The sequence below is a fragment of the Azolla caroliniana genome, unplaced genomic scaffold, assembly GCF_043228905.1.
Source record: "Azolla caroliniana isolate FFs.n. ecotype wild unplaced genomic scaffold, voAzoCaro1.0.p SCAF_11, whole genome shotgun sequence".
Taxonomy (NCBI): Eukaryota; Viridiplantae; Streptophyta; class Polypodiopsida; order Salviniales; family Salviniaceae; genus Azolla; species Azolla caroliniana.
Genome location: NW_028230446.1, coordinates 13803554 through 13823044, shown reverse-complemented (window position 1 = coordinate 13823044; position 19491 = coordinate 13803554). Strand labels below are relative to the sequence as shown.

Below are 19491 nucleotides of genomic sequence, written 5' to 3'. Positions count from 1 at the left end.
TTTGACATCCAACAATGAAATTCGTTGTCCACGATTGTATATGAAATATACACGTTCCTTGCATCATCACTCATTGTATCACGTTTCTATTATAGAAAACAATCTCTCCATCATTGAGCTTGGTTGCATCATGTTTCTATAATAGAAAGCAAGACATAACATGCAAAACAGAATGCAGCGCACGCCTTTGAATTGCGAGATAAAGTTGCCCAATCAACATGAAGGAACAAAGTAGGTTCGCCAAGTGCACTAGCATAAGGAGCTCGGTAACAAATCTTATGTGCTTGGCAAGGCTTCAATTCAATTGGTCATAAAAAACCCAAGGAGCAACAACCATGGTGAATCAACATATTTGATGGTGCACACATCTTAAAATGCCACCAAGTGGAACTTGAGTTCTTGTACAACCAATTATGGTGCCCTCCTAACTAATGGGAAAATAGCTTCATTTTGGAAAGAAAAAATAATTTATGGTGCCCATATTTTTGTATCCCTTAGGTGTACTTACTATTAAGATGTATTCATCATTGTGAACTTGACCATATACACTTTCCAATTTCTTCCACTTGGTCAAAAATGGCTAATACAAAATTATCTTCTACTAGTATACATTCATAATTAATTATAACATGGTCATTAAATTACCCTGATCAATGATTGCCTTTTGACTATGGAATATCTCCATCGAGTCTAATATTTATGGAAGGATGAATTCTAAGAAAGCTTAAATTCATAGAATTAATCGGATAAATTATTATCACATTTTGACTGTACAACATCTCCATTGAGTCTAATTTTTACTGAAGGATGAATTCTTATGAAATTAAAGTTTTAATAATTGGTCCCACATTTTAGGAGAAAACATGCACAAGTCATATATAGGAGGACACCAATCAATAATATAGTTAGAACTTAGACCTATAAACTCTTCCTCAAGTAATAAAATTTCATTGTAATTAATGACAAATGCTTCCTTTTATGTTGCTTGATCATGGCAAAACAAATGCATGTCCTTGCATTGGAGAAGTAGTCAAAAGGGGCTCTCTAGTTGCATCCTTAATTTCAAACCAACCACACCTAGGTAGTGATCAAGTCAATAGGTAAAGGTAAGATTATTAAAAGCATGCCACATAAGGATTTGCCATCTTCATTCTTTTAGAACTATTCAAACACACTATTTTGTCCACCATTAACAAAGATATTAATGATTTAGCAAGGTACATACATGTAAAGAATCGGATATGGATTCTTGTGAAGCGGAAGAGATATGAGTTATGTGTGTGTATGTGTTTGAGAGAGAGAGAGTGAGAGAGACAAGGAATAATACACAGAGCATATGCAAGGTAAAAGTATAATAACAAAGGAGAAAGACATAACACTATACAAGGTGGGAGTAGGGTGCTTTATATAGTCACCCTCTCTCTTCATTAACTACAAGACTCATGGAGCATGGGGAATGTGAAAGCTCATAAGTTATGTGTCATAGAATATGATTCTATGACTCATACTAAATGCTAGAATACAAAGTGGTGACATAGTGGTGACTCTTGACCGTTGGAGTGTCTATTCACTCTCAAGGTGAGTTCACACACTAGACCAAGTTGAGCTTGATTCTCAACACGCCCCCTCAAGCTCAAGTCGGGTCGGTTTCAGATGGTATCCGAAATCCGCTTCAACTCGCGTTCCGGAGTCCGCGTCGACTCGCTTTATGCGCTTGTGTAGTGCGTAGATACGAAGTCTGTGCTTCATCTTGCGTCTTTCTTCGCGGTTTTGAACGATAGATCGGCTCTTCGCTGCTTCGTTGCGTGGTTGCGGAATCCATGCGTTATTGCGTAGTGTCTTCAGTACTCCCCCTCAAGCTTGGCAGGTCAGGGATCGTCAATACGAGATCGGTCATGAATTGTCATAGCTTGTCGGCTCCTAAGGCTTTAGCGAAGATGTCGATCGTTTGAAGATTGGTGCTAATGTGTTGTAGGTTGTCATCGCCAGCTAGAACACACTCTCAGATGAAGTGATAGTGCACTTTGATGTGCTTTGTCCGTGCGTGGAACACCGGGTTCCGAGCCAGATAGATATTGCTCATGTTGTCGCAGTAAAGGGAGGTCGGATCCTTGATGGGTACACCCAGATCCTTTAAAATCCTCTTGAGCCATACGGCTTCACGCGCAGCTATGGCTGCGCCCCTGTATTCCGCCTCCGTACTCGAAAGAGCGACGGTCAGCTGCTTCTTGCTACAAGAACAAATTGCTCCACTACCGAGGGAGAAAACAAATCTAGAGGTTGACCTTCTATCGTCTTTGTAGCCGGCCTGATCGGAGTCTGTGTACCTCGAGTCATATTGGCATCGCGGATTTGTAGAGGATGCCGCAATCCATTGTGCCGCTCACGTATCGTAGAACTCGCTTAGCGCAATCCAAGTGAGTATCACGCGGTGTTTGCATGAATTGACTAAGGAGACCGACCGGATAACTGAGATCGGGTCGAGTGATCGTGAGGTAGATGAGACTCTCGATAAGTTGCCGATACTGAGTCGGCTCACACACTTTGGTGCCGGAGTTCGCATCTAGTTTGAGATTATGATCAAGCGGGGTTGCCGCGGATTTGCACTCAGCCATACCGAACTTGTATAACAAGTTGAGGATGTAGTGCCGTTGAGAGATCATGATTCCGACCGGAGTCCGAATTACCTCTATGCCGAGGAAGTAGTGGAGCTCCTTCATGTCCGTCATCTCGAACTTGTCAGAAAGGAGGGATTTGACCTTATTGATTTCGTCGAGATGCTCACCTCCAATGACTAGGTCATCCACATATAAAATGATGATGATCATACTTGTGGAAGGAATTGCTTCGTATGTAGAGGGAGTTGTCCGATTTTGGCATTCGGAATCCGATTTGATGAAGATATTGCGTTATCTTCGAATGCCAAGCACGCGGTGCTTGCTTGAGGCCGTAGAGAGGTTTCTTGAGTCGGCATACAACTTTCGGATGGGTGCTTGAGTTGAAGCCGGGTGGTTGGATCATGTACACCTCCTCTTCTAATTCACCTTGTAGAAAGGCGTTCTTGACGTCCATTTGATGGAGGTGCCACCTTTTCGCCGCGGCAAGCGCAATTACGGTCCGCATCGTCGTCATCTTTGCCACCGGGGCAAAGGTCTCTTCGTAGTCGACGCCATGTGTCTGAGCATATCCTTTCGCTACGAGTCGAGCTTTGTAGCGGTTTACGGAGCCATCGACATTATACTTCACTTGTAGATCCATCTGCATCCAATCGCCTTTTTGTGTGGTGAGGTGGAAACGAGATCCCACGTCTCGTTCTTCCATAGTGCCTGCATCTCCTCGTTCATTGCTTCGATCCATCGCGGGTCCTTCACGGCTTCCGAAAAGGTTTCCGGCTCCCGTACTGTCGCTACCTTCATCATAAAGGCGTAATGGTACACCATATAATTGTTGTAGCCGAATTGGGTTACGAGGTTCTTTTCACGGGTGGAGCGACGGAGATTTTCATTTGTTGAGATGAGGGCTTTCTTAGCTCCGATTGGTACATCGAGGCCACCGAACTCACTGTCAAGTGAATGAGTCGACTCGTCGTCGTCGAAACGATCATCTGCGTATTCCGCCATTTTCGCCTTGCCCTTGTCCATCTTCGGGCTAGGTCGTGATGTGCTTTGATCGCTCAAAGGCTCTTGTGGTTCGCTCGGTTGGGTCGTGATCGGACTCTCTTCGAACATGTGCGTAAGGCGATCCTCATCCTCAATCTCTTGTTCGGCGGATTCCTGGTCGAGCAGAGTCGGAGCCGGAGTTGTCTCTGGTGCATATACCAGGATGCGAACTCGTCAAAAACGACGTCTCGACTTACTCGAGATTTTCGAGTTGAGGGGTTGTAGCACTTGTACCCCTTTTGCTCTAGTGAGTATCCTACGAGGATACATTTCTCCGACTTCGGATCAAGCTTTTGACGCTTCTCGTTGGGGATGTGCACGTATGCTATAGCGCCGAATATCCGGGTGTGCGATAAGTCCGGCTTCTTTCCAAAGTATTTTTCGTGCAGAGTGACCTTGTGCACGCCGGATGTTGTGCATCGGTTCATTAGGTAGACGACCGTATTTGCAGCTTCGGCCCAATATGACTTGGGCATATGCTTCTCGTTCATCATGGCCCGCGCTACTTCGAGGATGTGCCGATTTTTGCGCTCGGCTACCCCGTTTTGTTGCGGAGTGTGTCGGCAAGTGAATTCTTGTCGAATTCCTTCCTTTCGGAGATACGCCGTGAAGGCGTCCGAGAAGTACTCCTTGCCGCCATCCTATCGAAGACAACGTACATGTCAGCCTGTGGCTTTCTTGACTTCATTCTTGAAAGTTTGGAAGTGTCCGAACATTTCGCTCTTTTGCCGCATCGGGTAGATCCAAGTGTGCCAGGAGAAGTTGTCGACGAAGAGCACGTAATATCGGCATCCGCCGAATGTAGCCGTCTGCGCCGGTCCCCATACGTCGGAATGGACTACGTCGAGTAGACCTTTGCTCACGTTCCGCTCTTTCGGGAATGGGTGTCGGTGTTGCTTGCCGAATTGGCATGCTTCGCATACACCTTCAATCTCCTTCTCTTTGAATGTTGGGAGTCCGATGACAAGTCCTTTCGATTTCATTGCTTTGAGCTTTTGGAGATTTATATGGCCAATCCGCTTGTGCCATAACTCTATGTCGGAGTCGGCTTTCATGCCCTTTGCGAACATGGCGGATTTCGTCTCGTGTGAGTCGAGAATGAACATTCGGCCCTCTCTTCGTCCGCATGTGATGAGTCGGCCCTCTTTTTCAATGAAGCAACCGCCTTGATTAAATCGAACTTGCATCCCTTGCTCTACAATTTGGCCGACGAAGACCAAATTCTTCGTAATGGTCGGTACATGCAAGACATTTTTAATGTAATTTTGCTTACGTTCTTTTCCGAACGGAACATTGCCGATGTGCCGAATCGGGTGCGTAGTGTCGTCTCCGGTTTCGACATAACCGGGTCGGTCCAACTCTCGAAGTTCTCGGAACCATTCTTGATGCGATGTCATATGGTTCGAGGCACCGGAATCGACAAACCATACGTCTTCCGGACCAGAGGCACTAGTTGAGGTAGAGGTCGACATAGAGTTTGCTCTATGTTTCATCATGAACATTCCGCCACGGTCGGAGTTGCGTGCATACATTCCGCCACAATCTTCGTAGTCGGAGTTGTTCCCGTACATTCCGCTATACTCTTCGTAGTTGGAATTGTGTACGTAATTCATGAGTTGTCGGCTTGTGGAAGCCGATTCACGTATCTTCTTTCGGCACTCTTCTTCGTGGTGGCCGAGCTTTCCGCAATATCCGCATTCGGTTGCGTTTTGACGGCTCGGGCCGGAGTGGAAGCACCCCCTTCTTGCGAAGGTTCCTCGTTGGCCTCCGTTTTGCGGTCGAAATTGGGAGTTGTTGTCATAGGTCGGACCTCGTCCGCCTTGTCCTTGGCCAATTCTGGCCTCTCGCTCGTCTGTGTCATCTTCCTCCATTAGAGTGCGTGTAGAGCATGTGGCCTTCCGACTCATTGCTCCTTGTACGCACGTGGTTTTCTTCGACCAATAGCATTGATTGGAGCTCGAAGAAGGAGGGAGATTTCTCCCGTGCTAGAACAGCGGGTCGCATCGCGCCGAACCGTGGTGCGAGGCCGCCGAGGCATATTTGCACCATCTCATCATCATCTATACTTATGCTTATTGAGCCGAGCGAGTCGCAAAGCTCCTCGATCTTCAAGGTGTATGTCTTGATGGACATGTCCCTTTGTTGAATGTTGTTCAACTCTTGGCGGAGTTAAAGCTTCCTCGCGGTCGTGTTGGCGGCGAAAATCTTTCATAGATTTTCCCATGCTTCCTTCGACGTCTTGGCTTCTCGAATGTAACCGAGCATGTGGTCATGAACACATGTCGCCAAACAATATATCACGCGGCTTGCGGCTTGCTCCCATGTCGCATATCCGAGAGCCGCTTCGGCGGGTCGGTCTTCATGCGCTCCTTTGATGTAGCTCCAATAGCCTTGTCCGACAAGGTATTGGTGCATCTTGTACTCCCAAGATACGAAGTTGTTTTGATCCAACTTCTCGGTAGAGAGAGCGCTCCCCATTTGAGTATTCATTATGTCGATTCTTCTTCTTCTTCTTCTTCTCTCTTCGAATGTGAGCTATGTAGCGAAGCTACGATAGCAATGAGCCGGTTCTTGGTCGTCGGTGTGGAGCACAACACACGATCACGATGAGGCGAATGGGCTAGATCGAGCTACCAAATCGCTCTGATACCATGTAAAGAATCGGATATGGATTCTTGTGAAGCGGAAGAGATATGAGTTATGTGTGTGTATGTGTGAGAGAGAGAGAGAGTGAGAGAGACAAGGAATAATACACAGAGCATACGCAAGGTAAAAGTATAATAACAAAGGAGAAAGACACAACACTATACAAGGTGGGAGGAGGGTGCTTTATATAGTCACCCTCTCTCTTCATTAACTACAAGACTCATGGAGGATGGGGAATGTGAAAGCTCATAAGTTATGTGTCATAGAATATGATTCTATGACTCATACTAAATGCTAGAATACAAAGTGGTGACATAGTGGTGACTCTTGACTGTTGGAGTGTCTATTCACTCTCAAGGTGAGTTCACACACTAGACCAAGTTGAGCTTGATTCTGAACAATACATATATGTACATTGAGAATAATGGTTAGAGACAAGCAACAACAATGCACGGATTTTCTATTCTAACCATAAGGACATACTCAGAAGCACTAGTATCTAACCTCTCTACATCAAGAGCTAACTTCCCAAAACTTAACCTATCCCAATTTCTATAAGTAGTAACAATGCGTAACAAAGTCAAGGAGGATGGAAAGAAGATTTCATGGCATTTAGCGAATTGCTTGACACATTAACAAGCCATCAAAGTGCAAGCATGATATGCTCGAAGATTGGTCCATAGTTTTGATAATCAAAGTAGGCTTAGGCACGTCATGGTAACCTAGAGCGAGAGCACACATTTAGAATACATATGAAAATGGCCATATCTTGACACATGTCCTCACTTCTCATTAGCTTGAGGATGTTAAGAGGTTCTAGGCACCATCTTTGTTGGACATAATAGTTAATTATGTTGAACATGAGATAACATTTCAAACTAGGAGATATTCAGGTATATTGCACGCAGTTTTGCAAGTAATCCACATTTAGCAAATGTGGCTACTAAAACATTGTTGATCACAATATCTTTCTTCATTATGCATATGCCAACCTTTTCAATGGGCATGTTGCCACCTGCTTGTTTGGCTACTTCATCATGGATATCTTGACCTTTTTCAATGGGTTTCATGTTGCCACTTGCTCATTTAGCTACTTCACTGTGGATACGTTGGCGCATGGTTTTAATATAATGGATTTATTCTGGCTTGCGGCACCTTTTGTTGCAGCTCCCAAGGTGCCACAAACCTTCAAGTTATGTAAGCGAGGTGAATCTTGTTGGGTGAAAGACAACAATCTTGCATTCAAACAAAACTACTTTGTGCATAATCGCCTCATCCTTTGGAAATATCCTAAAAGTAAAGCTAATCAAGACATCATATATTGGGTTGAAAGCTCGTTGTGTATTTGTTGTTGTGCTTCTATAAGCATGACAAAATATACATCCCATCAATGCAATGGCCAACAATTGTTCTCTAGAGAGTTTGTCTAATTGATTATGGAAATGACAACCTTTCTCAATGGGCATGTTGCCACATGCTTGTTTGGCTAGTTCATCATGGATATGTTGACTTTTTTAATGGTTCTCTTGTGGCCACATTCTTGTTTTGCTATGTCATCGTAAGTATGTTGGCCTTTTCAATTACTCTAATCATCCATGTTGCCACATGCTTTCAATATCCAAATGAAAGTGATATTATCTTGGAGAGAGGTATCAATTCTTCATTATCTCACCCATGTTCAATATACCCCTCAATGAGTGCATTCCAAGAGACTACATTTCTCGTCCTTGTATATACAACCAACAAAAGAAAGTTCATCATCCACTTCTTGTGTTCTTGTAAAGCATGGCCACATTTAACATGTGTGCTTGAGATGCAAAATGGTTGATAAGTAATAAACCATGTAAATGGATTTGTGCTAGGGGGTTTGTTGTAATATCTTTTGGCTAATCGAAGTCTATTGTTAGTTATTTATCTATGTAGTCTTCTTTACTTATCCTTCAATTAACATCTATTGTTGTTTCTAACTAAAGTAAGGAGAGGTCTACAAATTGCAATATGAGAAATCATGCTTGTTGAGTGGTTTATTCTATTAAATCTACATTCAAGTTCTTATAATAAATTGTCATTGGAGCCGACTAATTTTTGTCTTGCCTATTGAGGCTAGACACAATTTTCTCGAGAAGAGAATCAAAGCTAAAAGTCCCAACTTTGATCCATCACTTTGACATCCATCATTTATGTATGCCTACATTTTCTTTTACCTTATAATTGGGCATCCACATTATTAGGATTTTGTTGTCCCACCACATTTTTGTAGGTTTATGTTAAAAAGTTTCATATCTATCGAACATGGCCTTACACATGTTTCATGTTTTGGAAAAACATAGTAGATTCATTCTCTCTAAAGCTACTAACTTTGTAAAGATTGTGGGCCTTGACACCACACTCAACCTAAAGAATCACAATTCTCAATTGTTCCAAGTAAGAAAGAAGAAGAATACATAGGTAGTTTAATCATTTCTATGTTTTATCTTACTTTATTTTCTTGTATGGTATGTGAAACCCAACATATCGATTCAAAGTTTTTTAACTCGATCGTAGAAATACCTATACAATTATTTACGTATGAAAAGGAAAGGTGGGGAGCAAATGAATAGTACAAAAACATCTCTTGAACATGCTTTGGCACCCATGGGCCATGGCTTTAACTGTATGGTTTAGAGTACTTTCCCATTTCATAATATTGTATCTATCTATTAATTGTGGTTTGTAAAATTTATCCTCTTTTCTTGATGTGGTGGGATAGATCGTGACCCCTATGATAACTCATCTCAACAGAAGACTATTTCGCTCAGTAACATAAGGTCATGGGTTCAAATCCTTATGTTAGCACATTTTTGGTATATCATCATATATCATTTCTCATGAACTACATACCATACTGGACTAGCAAAGTGACGAGTCTCTCACTTGCTCTGTCTCTCTGTCTCTCTCTCATAATTAGCTTACTCTAGTGAAGTTGTTGTTGCACTACATGTCCTCTCAGCCTTGGGTTCAAGACTAAGCTTCCAAACTTCTTTATTTGCACGCTATATATTTCTTTTAATTTACTATAATTCGAACTCTGGAATGTAGGGGTTGAACACGTGACCTTATGGCCTCCAAAAGAAGCGATTCTATCTTCTTCTTTTTTAGTGGGAAGTTGTTACACACGACAAGCAAGACAAACCCAAATTTCTCACCTCTCGATTCCATACTTCATACGTATTTCTTAATTCACTAGATGCCATTTGTTTGAATGTAAGGGGTTGAACCCATGACCTCCTGGTATCAAAATAACTCTCTCTCTCTCTCTCTCTCTCTCTCTCTCTCTCTCTCTCTCTCTCGTTGGTGGTGGTAGTGGGCTCCATGTTGATCACAAATCATGAGCATTATTTCTTTTCTTTTCTTTTCTTTTCTGTTTAAGACAAAGTCGCAGGGCCGTGGGCTTTTAGGACATGGAAGCAGGAGATGGAGATTCCGAATTAAAAGTTACAGAGAAGACCAAAGAGAAGGAGAAAGAGAAGGAGAAGGAGAAGGAGAAGGAGAAGAAGCCATGGCACCCTGCTCCTCCCTTTCTCTGCTCATTCTCCTCACCCTTCAATGGCGGTTCTATGTATGTTTCGCAATTCGCAACACCAATGATGGCGATGCTCCTCCTCGTAGCAACATCTCCATAGCTGTGCAAGAAGAGCTGCTGCAGACAGGTTTCCCTGTGGGACTTATACCAGGGATCATACTCTCCTACACACTTCGAGAAACGGATGGGCACTTCGAAGTGAATCTCGAGAAGCCTTGCCATTTCACAATACCCGGAGATCGCCCATACCATGTCTCATATGCTTCTTCGATCTCGGGCACTATCTCGCAGGACTATATATCTGATCTCCGAGGAGTCTCTGTGAAGGCTGTCTATAAGTGGTGGCCTATCACCGCGATTCGAGCACTCGAGCAAGAAGGATGGGGGAAGTCTAAGAAACAGATCTCCTTTGAGATCGACGGGGCCCTTTCAGTTAACTACCCTGCCTCTAATTTCGATGACATACCCGAGTGTGAATCATCATCATCTTCTTCTCGGCAAATCCTCTAATTGACATGTGCGATGTTTGACACATTTAATTCTACCCTAATTTCATTATTGTAGCACAATGCTCACATAGAGCAGAAAATATATGTGGATGTGATTTGAACTCTGATGTGTTTTAACATCTTCAGTTTGTCATATCACATCATTGATCACATCTGGATGTAGATCAAAGTCCAAATGTTAGATGTGCTTTCCTTATCATATCATGTCATTTGGATGTAGTTTAAGTATACGTGCTAAACTTGGTCTGGCTTATCATCATCTCATATCTGCTAGTGGATGTGGTATGTCATGTAAATATATGTTTAATATTGTGTGGATTTATATGTATCTCAGGCTTGTAATTTGACCCAAGCTTTGATGGATATTTCTCCATATCAGCCTCTACTGGTGCTGGTTGGACTGACCTTCAAACACTCATTTCTAATAATATTTTCGCACGAAAAGGCAATTGATGGTGATGCTTTATATTGTGATGTATGCTATGAAATTAATACTTCTGCAACAGAGAGATCTCCATCTTCTATGAAATAAGAACTCTCTCTCAACATTCCACAAGGTACTGATCAGTATGAACCGTTTTTCTTATCTTCTTCGACTGATGACAGAGTTTTATATTGCAAACATTCAATTCACATGCATATTGTGTGAATGGAAGGTGAAGGATGAAAATAACATATGTTGTTAATGTTTGCTTATAATTGTGGTTGATGCTCCCACAAGTAGATCTTAGATGGTTGAAGTTCACCATGTGTTAAAAACATGTTGGCTTATCTATATTGTCATCCATGATCAAAACATGGTGCCCTCAATCCTCTCTTCAAGTATGTGTGTGTATGCATATATTTGTTAAACTTTGATGTTTTTGCAAACCACCATCACTCATTGGTACCAATTGGACACACCCTCAATATTTATTCTTTAAGGAAAGTCAAGTTCAATTAGAGCTAGCCCTTGTCTACCCATCCCCGGGCTTGATGATATTTTCATGGCCTCCAAAAATATGTGCTAGGCATGTACTTTGTTGGTTATTTATCGTACATGTGTAAATCAAATATATAACATAGGTATTTCTATTTCTAAAATGGTTTATAGACATGTTACATAAATGTATGTATCACTAGTTTAGCCACCTATAGATTCATTGTTGAGTTGTCCAATACATTTGTGATATAAAGTCGTATGTTAATTATTTTTCATTAGTCTTGCTTGGGGGTTGATGACTCCACGATGGTTTATTATTTTACCCATGGATCGATTCCTTAAAGCATTTGTGGGCTTATTTATTATTACCTAAATTGATTTCACACTTACCTTTCATATCGTTGTTGAGTGTCCACTTGTTCAATTGTCTAATTTCATGGGTGTAGTAACCTTTTGTGGGCTTATTTATTATTACCTAAATTGATTTCACACTTATCTTTAATATCGTTGTTGAGTGTCCACTTGTTGTCTAATTTCATGGGTGCAGTAACTCGTTTGTGTATGACTTAAAAAATAAGTTTAGTGGTTAAATATAAGGTAGCAACAATATGACTCTTATGGAATAATTTTTGTGATAATGACATTGTGTAATCTTAAATGCTCATGTCGCCTTATATTCAGTTGAAGATGGCTATGATCATGTTTTAGAGGAATTTATATACTTAGTCATAACATCAATTCATCCATTTCACTCATGCATCATTGTCATATTTTGGCATTCACCCCAAATTCTTGTTTTCAAGATAACAACCTCAATTCAATCCATCTTTAAATTTTAATGATCCTTGTCAACACTACATACCACACTGAACTATGCTCCTCCCCCAATGCACAATCACCCTATAGTATGCAAGGTGAGGACATTTGTGAGTTTTCCAAAGTTTGAAGATATTATTCTTCTTGGTGACATTAATACATGGATTGCAAAGTATCTTCTTTCATAACTTTGAGAAGATGCCAAAGATAGACATACAGATAAGCAGATTTTGTTATTGTTTTCAGAGATCAAATATGACCTATGAGACCAAAAAATATATCAATTTCATGTAATCCATGTATCAATTAGCAATACACTAATTTGCAATTGCTTTTTAGAGGAAATGTTATAAATCTCATATTACAAATCTGCTTTGAGTGATTCTTGGTGTTTTGGAATCCTCTCATTGCAATCTTTGCAATGCAAGGTTATGCTCCCCCAACATACAATTATATTGATGATAACATTTCTTGGAAAGCCTAATTTTGAGTCTAAAATTTTCTTAATATCATATGTAATTAGTGTATGCTATATTAAATGGAGTTTGGCGATGGGTTCTAACCAAAGTCACTAGAAGATGTGTCTACCCATTACTGTTGAAGATCAATGTGAAGAAGCCACTCCTGTCTATGATCCTTTGAAAGATTTGAGCCATGGACATCATCAAAATTTAGATGGATACATATTTCTTCGATTCTGGTCAGGATGCCAGTATTGATTAGACAACGAATGACCTAATTAGAAAAAATGGAATTATTGAATTGCATGTTTATGTAAAGCATATGAATCTGTCTCCAGAATCTTTCTTGTTCTCTGCAACTTGGCAAACCAGGTTGTAAGATATTTCTCCAGAATAACAAATGGGATCCTAAGATATGACTCCCAAATAAAGAAGCCTCTTGCAGCATACTTACATTTGCAAGTATTTGCAATTTCCAAGGCAAAACATTTCCCCATTCTCGTAGTTCCTTATCTGTATATTTCATCTAACTCCTTTTGGCTGGACCATTCGAAACATAAATATGTTTCCCTGGCTTAGAGTACAATCACCATAGAGCTTGCAATGGATACTTTGCATAATTAGGCAAGCTACTTGTGCAACTTGCACCTTCTTATTATCTTATGCCATTCGAAACATAAATATGTTTCCCTCGCTTAGAGTACAATCACCATAGAGCTTGCAATGGATACTTTGCATAATTAGGCAAGCTACTAGTGCAATTTGCAGCTTCTTATTATCTTATGCTATCTTCATCTGACAAATCAACTACAACCAACAGATTGTTGTGTTGTTGCTGAATCAATGATAAACTTGTTATGAATTGTGACAAACGGAATGAGCATTTCCACTTGCATCAAAGCTTTTCCAGAGCAGCACTCTTCAGCCTCATCGTTCCAACCTTTTCTGCATCAGCTTGCATGCCAGCAGCTGCATAAATATTAGCCATAAGAGTATAAGCTGCAGCACAGCCGTTATCCAGCAGTAGCACTTCATCAAAAGCCAACTTCCCAAGCTTCACATTACCCCACTTTCTACAAGCACCTAATAATGCAAGCCAAACTGAAGGATACTCACCAGATGATAGTGTCTTAATCACTGAAACTGCCTTTTCAAAGAGACCAGCATGTCCAAAAACAACTACCATACAAGTATAATGCTCTATGTTAGGTTGAAGGCTATATTTTTGGGCCATATCTATAAAGTGCATTCGGGCTTCATCTAGTAACCCTGAATGACTACATGCATTGAGGATGCATAAGAATGTGACCTCATTCAGAGAGATTCCCTCACATTGCATACATTTGACACAGTTCAATGCCTCATGACCTTGCCCTTGTTGAGCATACCCTGTGATTAGTGCATTCCAAGTGACTACATTTCGCATGTTAAGTTCGAAGAGAACTTGTTGTGCTTTCGCAAGTGCACCACATTTTGCATACATATCTACTAAAGCATTGCCAAGTGCAATGACTTTCTCTAGAAGCCCAATGCTCAAAATATTTTGATGAATTTGTTTGCCTTTACTCATGGCTCCTATGCTGGCACAGGCATTTAAGGTGCAAATAAATGTCACTGCATTTGGAGCTATAGCGTCAGCTTGCATCCGTCGAAGACAGTTCAGTGCTTCATGACCTTGTTCCTGTTGGGCATATCCTGCAATTAGAGAAGACCAAGAGACTACATCCCGAAATGGAAGCTCTTCAAGCACTTGTCGTGCTTCTGTAAGCCCATTACATTTGGCATACATATCAATCAAAGCATTTCCAAGCACAACACTTTTCTCCAGCATTTGTCCTTCAATAATTATGCAATGAATCTGTTTGCCTTTGCTAGTAGCCTTTGTACACCCACAAGCCTTCAAGGTGAAAGTAAAAGTGATTTCATTTGGACAGAGACCCTCACTTTGAATACGTTCAAAGCAGACCAGCGCTTCATCACTTTGGCATTCTTGGATATAACCAAACATTAATGCATTCCAAATGACTGCATTCCGAACTTCAAGTTCACAATGAACTTGCTGTGCTTTTGCAAGGAAACCACATTTAGCATACATATCTACCAAAGAAGTACCAAGCACAAGATTATTATTCTTTAGCAAACCTCTACGGACCACCTCATCATGGATTTGCTTCCCTTTTTCAATAGCTCCTGTGTCACCACATACCTTCAATATGCAGATGAAAGTCACTTCGTCTGGAGAGAATCCCTCATTTTGCATCTGTTCAAGACAGTTTAATGCATTAGAATCTTGCCCTTGCTGTGCATATCCTGTGATCAATGCATTCCAAGAGACCACGCTTTGGACAAGAAGTTCATCATGAAGTTTCTTTGCTTTTTCAAGCATGCCACATTTGGCATACATATCCACCAAAGCAGTACCAAGGACATTATCTTTCTCTGGGAGGCCTCTGCTGACAATCTCATCGTGAATTTGTTCACCCCTTTTGATAGACACAATGCTGCCACATGCTTTCAAAATATAAATGTAGGAGACTATGTTTGGAGATAGACCCTCTTCTTGCATGCGCTGAAAACAGTCCAGTGCTTCCTGACTTCGGCCTTGTTCAATATATCCTGCAATCAACACATTCCAAATGATTGCATCACCAACTGGAAGCTCATCAAGTACTTGCTCTGCTTTTACAAGCATATTAAATTTGACATACATCTCCACCAAAGCAGTGGCAAGGATAATATCACACTTAAGTGAATCTGATCGAATAATCTCACTATGAATCTCCATGCCCTTATTAATAGCCTCTGTGTTGGCACAAGCCTTCAAAATGCAAGTGAAGGTGACTGCATTTGGAGAGAGGTGCTCTGCTTGCATCTGCGTAAAACAATTCAGTGCTTCGTGTCCTTGCCCTTGTTGTACATACCCTGCAATTAGTGTGGACCAAGAGACAACATCTCGGAGAGAGAGCTCATTATGAACCTCCTGTGCTTCAACAAGCATCCCACATTTGGCATACATATCGATTAAAGCATTACCAAGTATGGTATTTGTTTGTAGCAATCCCCTTTGGACAATCTCATCATGAATCTGTTTGCCTCTGTCAATAGCTCCAATGCTACCACATGCCTTCAAGACACAAACAAAACTTATTTCATTGGGTGAAAAGCCTTCATTTTGCATCTGCTCAAAGCAAGTCCATGCTTCATGACCTTGTCCTACTTGGACATACCCTGCAATGAGTGCATTCCAAGAAACTATGCTTTGGACATGAAGTTCATCATGGAGTTCTTGTGCTTTTGCAATCATTCCGCATTTGGCATACATATTAATCAAACTACTAGCTATATGAGGAATCTTCTCCAATAATCCCTGTTTAACAATTTCTGCATGTAGCCTACTACCTTCACGCAGATCCTTCTTCTTTGCGCAAATCTTGAGTAATGTCACGAAAGAAAATTCACTCTTCCCATACTTTTTCTTTGGGTGTACATGTGCTGATACCATCATTATTTGTACTCAGGTGACCAAAGGATCTGCAAAAAACCCTTCTTCTGCGGGGGTATAGCTCTCATTGTATTGCTTCTGGGTCATATTTGGTCTACCAAGGACCAATACCATAGCCATCTATCTCTCCACCCATATAAATGAGTGGAATTAATGTGCATTTGACGAAGGCAATCCATCTGTCAAGCCAATACATGGCTGTTACCATACCAATCTATCTCTCAACCGATATTGTGGGTGGAATTAATATGTGCATATAACAAAGGCAAGGGTTAAGTCAATACATGATCAGTATAATAGATATCCATCTCTCTACTCGCCACCCATATAAACAAGTGGAATGGATGAGTGCATTTACCAAGGGCAACCTGTTCAGCGAGCCAATACATGACCAGTACCGCAGATATCTATCTCTCTAACCATATAAAGAGTAAAGGGTAGAATTAGTATGTGCTTATAAACAGGTCATACATAAATATGTGTGTATTTATGGATGTCTACGCAGCTCTTTAAATGTGCAATCTTGTTTTGGACGACAGAAAACTGAATCAACCCATTATCAGTTACAATGATAACATCCTCATGAGGAACGGGTGCTGTAGCTCTAATAAGAATTTTGGTTAATTACCTTATATCTGCCTAAATTGCTTGGCCGCTGTTCTCCTGTGTGTATACTGCACTACACCAATCGTTATGTCGAAGACATGTTCTCCGTTATTATTCTTTACAGTAAGATCGATTCCATTGATAGAACATAGTTTTAATTAGTTCTATGCTGGATCATCGATCCCCAGCCAATTGTCATTTACAGGGTGAACACGGGTGAAGTAAATTTCTCTTTCCTTTCCGTTTTGAGTTTAGGTTCTACAGGTAAGGGTGTGTATGTGTTTAGTTTATGAGAAACAAAAAGGGACTTGCCGCCAAAGAAACTTTTTGTTCCTCAAATCCTATGATTTAACTTTCCACATGGGAATCACACTCGGTTCCACAAAAACACTTTCTATGCTCCAATGCTTGCAGACTTCCAGACCTTCAAAAGATCACTTTCCACCCAGAGTAACCAGTAACATTTTCCCGTAGGAAACACAAATTAACACTCCATGCCCCAAGATTTGACAAGTTATACATGAAGACAAACAATCGTGAAGCAAAATATGGCTAGAAGTTCAACAACTCTCATACAACCAAAGATTCCATCCATATACTTGCGCGTTTTTTTCTGATGCACTTCATAATAAGCACTCAATAATTAAAACATTGTAAATTAAGTATCTCATATTAATTAATTAGTACATTCAAGTTACAATACCTTCTCTCTTATTAGGCATGGCACAAAACAGTACCTCTGATCAAATGCATTTAATGTGCAGTGGGGAGATTTAAGCATCAATTTATTATGAAGATTAAAACCATAGTTGCAAATCAAGCAAATAGATATCCATGAACAAGAAAAACATATCCATGGATACTTATGTTATGAAGTTGCGGAAACTGGAAGCAAACAACTCAAAGCTAGCTACCATTCTGGCTGCAGAGATTTCTAGCACAAGAGAGTTGATGGTGTTCTTTTAACAAAATTGCGAAATTATGTTCGCACAAGAATTTTACAAGAGTGCCTTGGCTTTTGAGACAACATTCTCAACACTGATACCAAATTCCTTGTACAGAATGCTGGCGGGCGCACTTGCACCGAAGTGGTCTACACCAATAGCCGTGCCTTCAGATCCAACATGTTTGCCCCAGCCAAATGTTGAGCCTGCTTCCACGCTCACTCTTGCCTTCACACTGGCAGGCAACACACTTTCCTTGTATTCAGCAGTTTGCTCATCAAACAGCTCCCATGACACGAGTGATACAACTCGAACTGTTTTCCCCTCCTTTCTTATCTCCTCTGCAGCCTTATAAGCTATCTCCAACTCTGACCCAGTGCTGATTAATATCAAATCTGGCTTGTTCCCGCTTGAGTTATCACTTATGGTATACCCTCCTTTTGATACTCCTTCAATTGAAGTGCCAGGCAGATTGGGAAGCTTTTGGCGGGACAAAGCAAGAATAGATGGCCTTGTTCGATTCTCAACAGCCACCTTGTAAGACCCTGCAGTTTCATTTCCATCAGCAGGTCGGAGCATCAAAATGTTAGGCATAGCTCTGAAACTTGCAAGATGTTCAATAGGCTGATGAGTAGGACCATCTTCTCCCAGACCAATGGAGTCATGGGTCATGACATAGATCACACCAGCCTCAGACAACGCAGAAATTCTCATTGCACCCCTCATATAATCAGTGAAGACGAAAAAGGTAGCACAATAAGGGATCAGACCACTGCCATGAAGAGCGATGCCATTGCAAATGGCACCCATACCATGCTCACGCACACCGAACCTAAGATTGCGCTCAGCGGGTGTATCCTTTTGGAAGTCTCCGAACATCTTCAGTAGAGTCATGTTTGATGAAGCAAGATCAGCACTACCCCCAAGAAGCCCAGGGAGAACCTTGGCTAGTGCATTAAGACATGTTTGTGAGAGATTCCTCGTGGCATCTCCAGGTGTCTCCGGAGTGTATGTCTGCAATTTCACCAAAAAAATGTTATTTATTCCTGAGAAAAAAATCCCAATATGAGAAGGCAATCCTATAACTGAAGTTTTAGAATCACTCACTGGAAGAGCTTTCTCCCACCCTGCTGGTAATTCTCCACTGATCAAACTCTTAAATTCTGCGCCTTCTTCTGGATATTTCTTCAAATATGCAGCCAAATCAGCCTCCCATTTGGCTTCGAGATCTGCTCCTATCTTGGTATGCTTACTCCAGAGGCTGAAATTGTTTCATTCATCCAAAACTCTACTTAGATGATGGCACACATTTACATCTTCAAAGACAGAAAGTACAAGCCATCCCTTTCAACACAAACCTTTTCACATCTTCTGGAACAAAGAAGGGCTCATATGGCCAGTTCAAGCTCTGTCTAGTAGCCTCCACCTCTTTAGCGCCGAGTGCACTACCGTGAACACTGTAACTATTAGCTTTATTAGGTGAACCATACCCGATAATGGTGGTAACCTGCAATGGAACAGTATAGTGAGGCTTCTACTTCTATTAAAGCTTGCAAGACATCTGCACAAAAACATTAATTGAAAATAGAGCATGACCTTGATAAATGTGGGTTTGTCAGTTACTGCTTTAGCATCTGCAATCGATTGTCGAATGGCATCATAATCTGTGTTGCCATTTTCGACAAATAGTATGTGCCAACCCATAGCTGCAAAACGATCTTCGACATTCTCAGTAAAGGCAATCGCAGTGTCACCATCAATCGAGATATGATTGTCATCATAGAACACAATGAGCTTGCCAAGACCCCAATGGCCAGCAAGGGAGCAAGCTTCATTCGAAATTCCCTCCATGTTGCATCCATCT

At 41.2% G+C, this 19491-nt stretch overlaps 3 protein-coding genes across 3 annotated transcripts; 1 reads left to right on the top strand and 2 right to left on the bottom strand.

The window, feature by feature from the left end:
• Positions 1-9777: 9777 nt before the first annotated feature.
• On the top strand, positions 9778-10481 carry LOC147857859 (uncharacterized). The gene has a single exon (XM_087327452.1). It carries the CDS (start codon positions 9844-9846, stop codon positions 10375-10377), a length of 534 nt encoding a protein of 177 aa, XP_087183578.1. The 5' UTR covers positions 9778-9843; the 3' UTR covers positions 10378-10481.
• Positions 10482-13470: 2989 nt separating this feature from the next.
• Positions 13471-16077, bottom strand: LOC147857858 (pentatricopeptide repeat-containing protein At3g09040, mitochondrial-like). The gene has a single exon (XM_087327571.1). The coding sequence runs from the start codon at positions 16075-16077 to the stop codon at positions 13471-13473; it is 2607 nt and encodes an 868-aa protein (XP_087183697.1).
• Positions 16078-17451: 1374 nt separating this feature from the next.
• On the bottom strand, positions 17452-19485 carry LOC147857857 (transketolase, chloroplastic-like). The gene is made up of 4 exons (XM_087327450.1): positions 19224-19485; positions 18986-19134; positions 18735-18888; positions 17452-18641 (listed from the first exon to the last, which is right to left on the bottom strand). The coding sequence occupies exons 1-4, from the start codon at positions 19476-19478 to the stop codon at positions 17682-17684; spliced, it is 1518 nt and encodes a 505-aa protein (XP_087183576.1). The 5' UTR covers positions 19479-19485; the 3' UTR covers positions 17452-17681.
• Positions 19486-19491: the final 6 nt, after the last annotated feature.

Excerpts from the sequence above, each read along its gene's own strand:
- LOC147857857 (XM_087327450.1), bottom strand. The coding sequence starts at position 19,478 with ATGGAGGGAATTTCGAATGAAGCTTGCTCCCTTGCTGGCCATTGGGGT. Across the intron at positions 19,135-19,223 it reads ACAAACCCACATTTATCAAG|GTTACCACCATTATCGGGTA; the intron begins GTCATGCTCTAT and ends GTTCCATTGCAG. Across the intron at positions 18,889-18,985 it reads GTTCCAGAAGATGTGAAAAG|CCTCTGGAGTAAGCATACCA; the intron begins GTTTGTGTTGAA and ends AAACAATTTCAG.
- LOC147857858 (XM_087327571.1), bottom strand. The coding sequence starts at position 16,077 with ATGGTATCAGCACATGTACACCCAAAGAAAAAGTATGGGAAGAGTGAA.
- LOC147857859 (XM_087327452.1), top strand. The coding sequence starts at position 9,844 with ATGGCACCCTGCTCCTCCCTTTCTCTGCTCATTCTCCTCACCCTTCAA.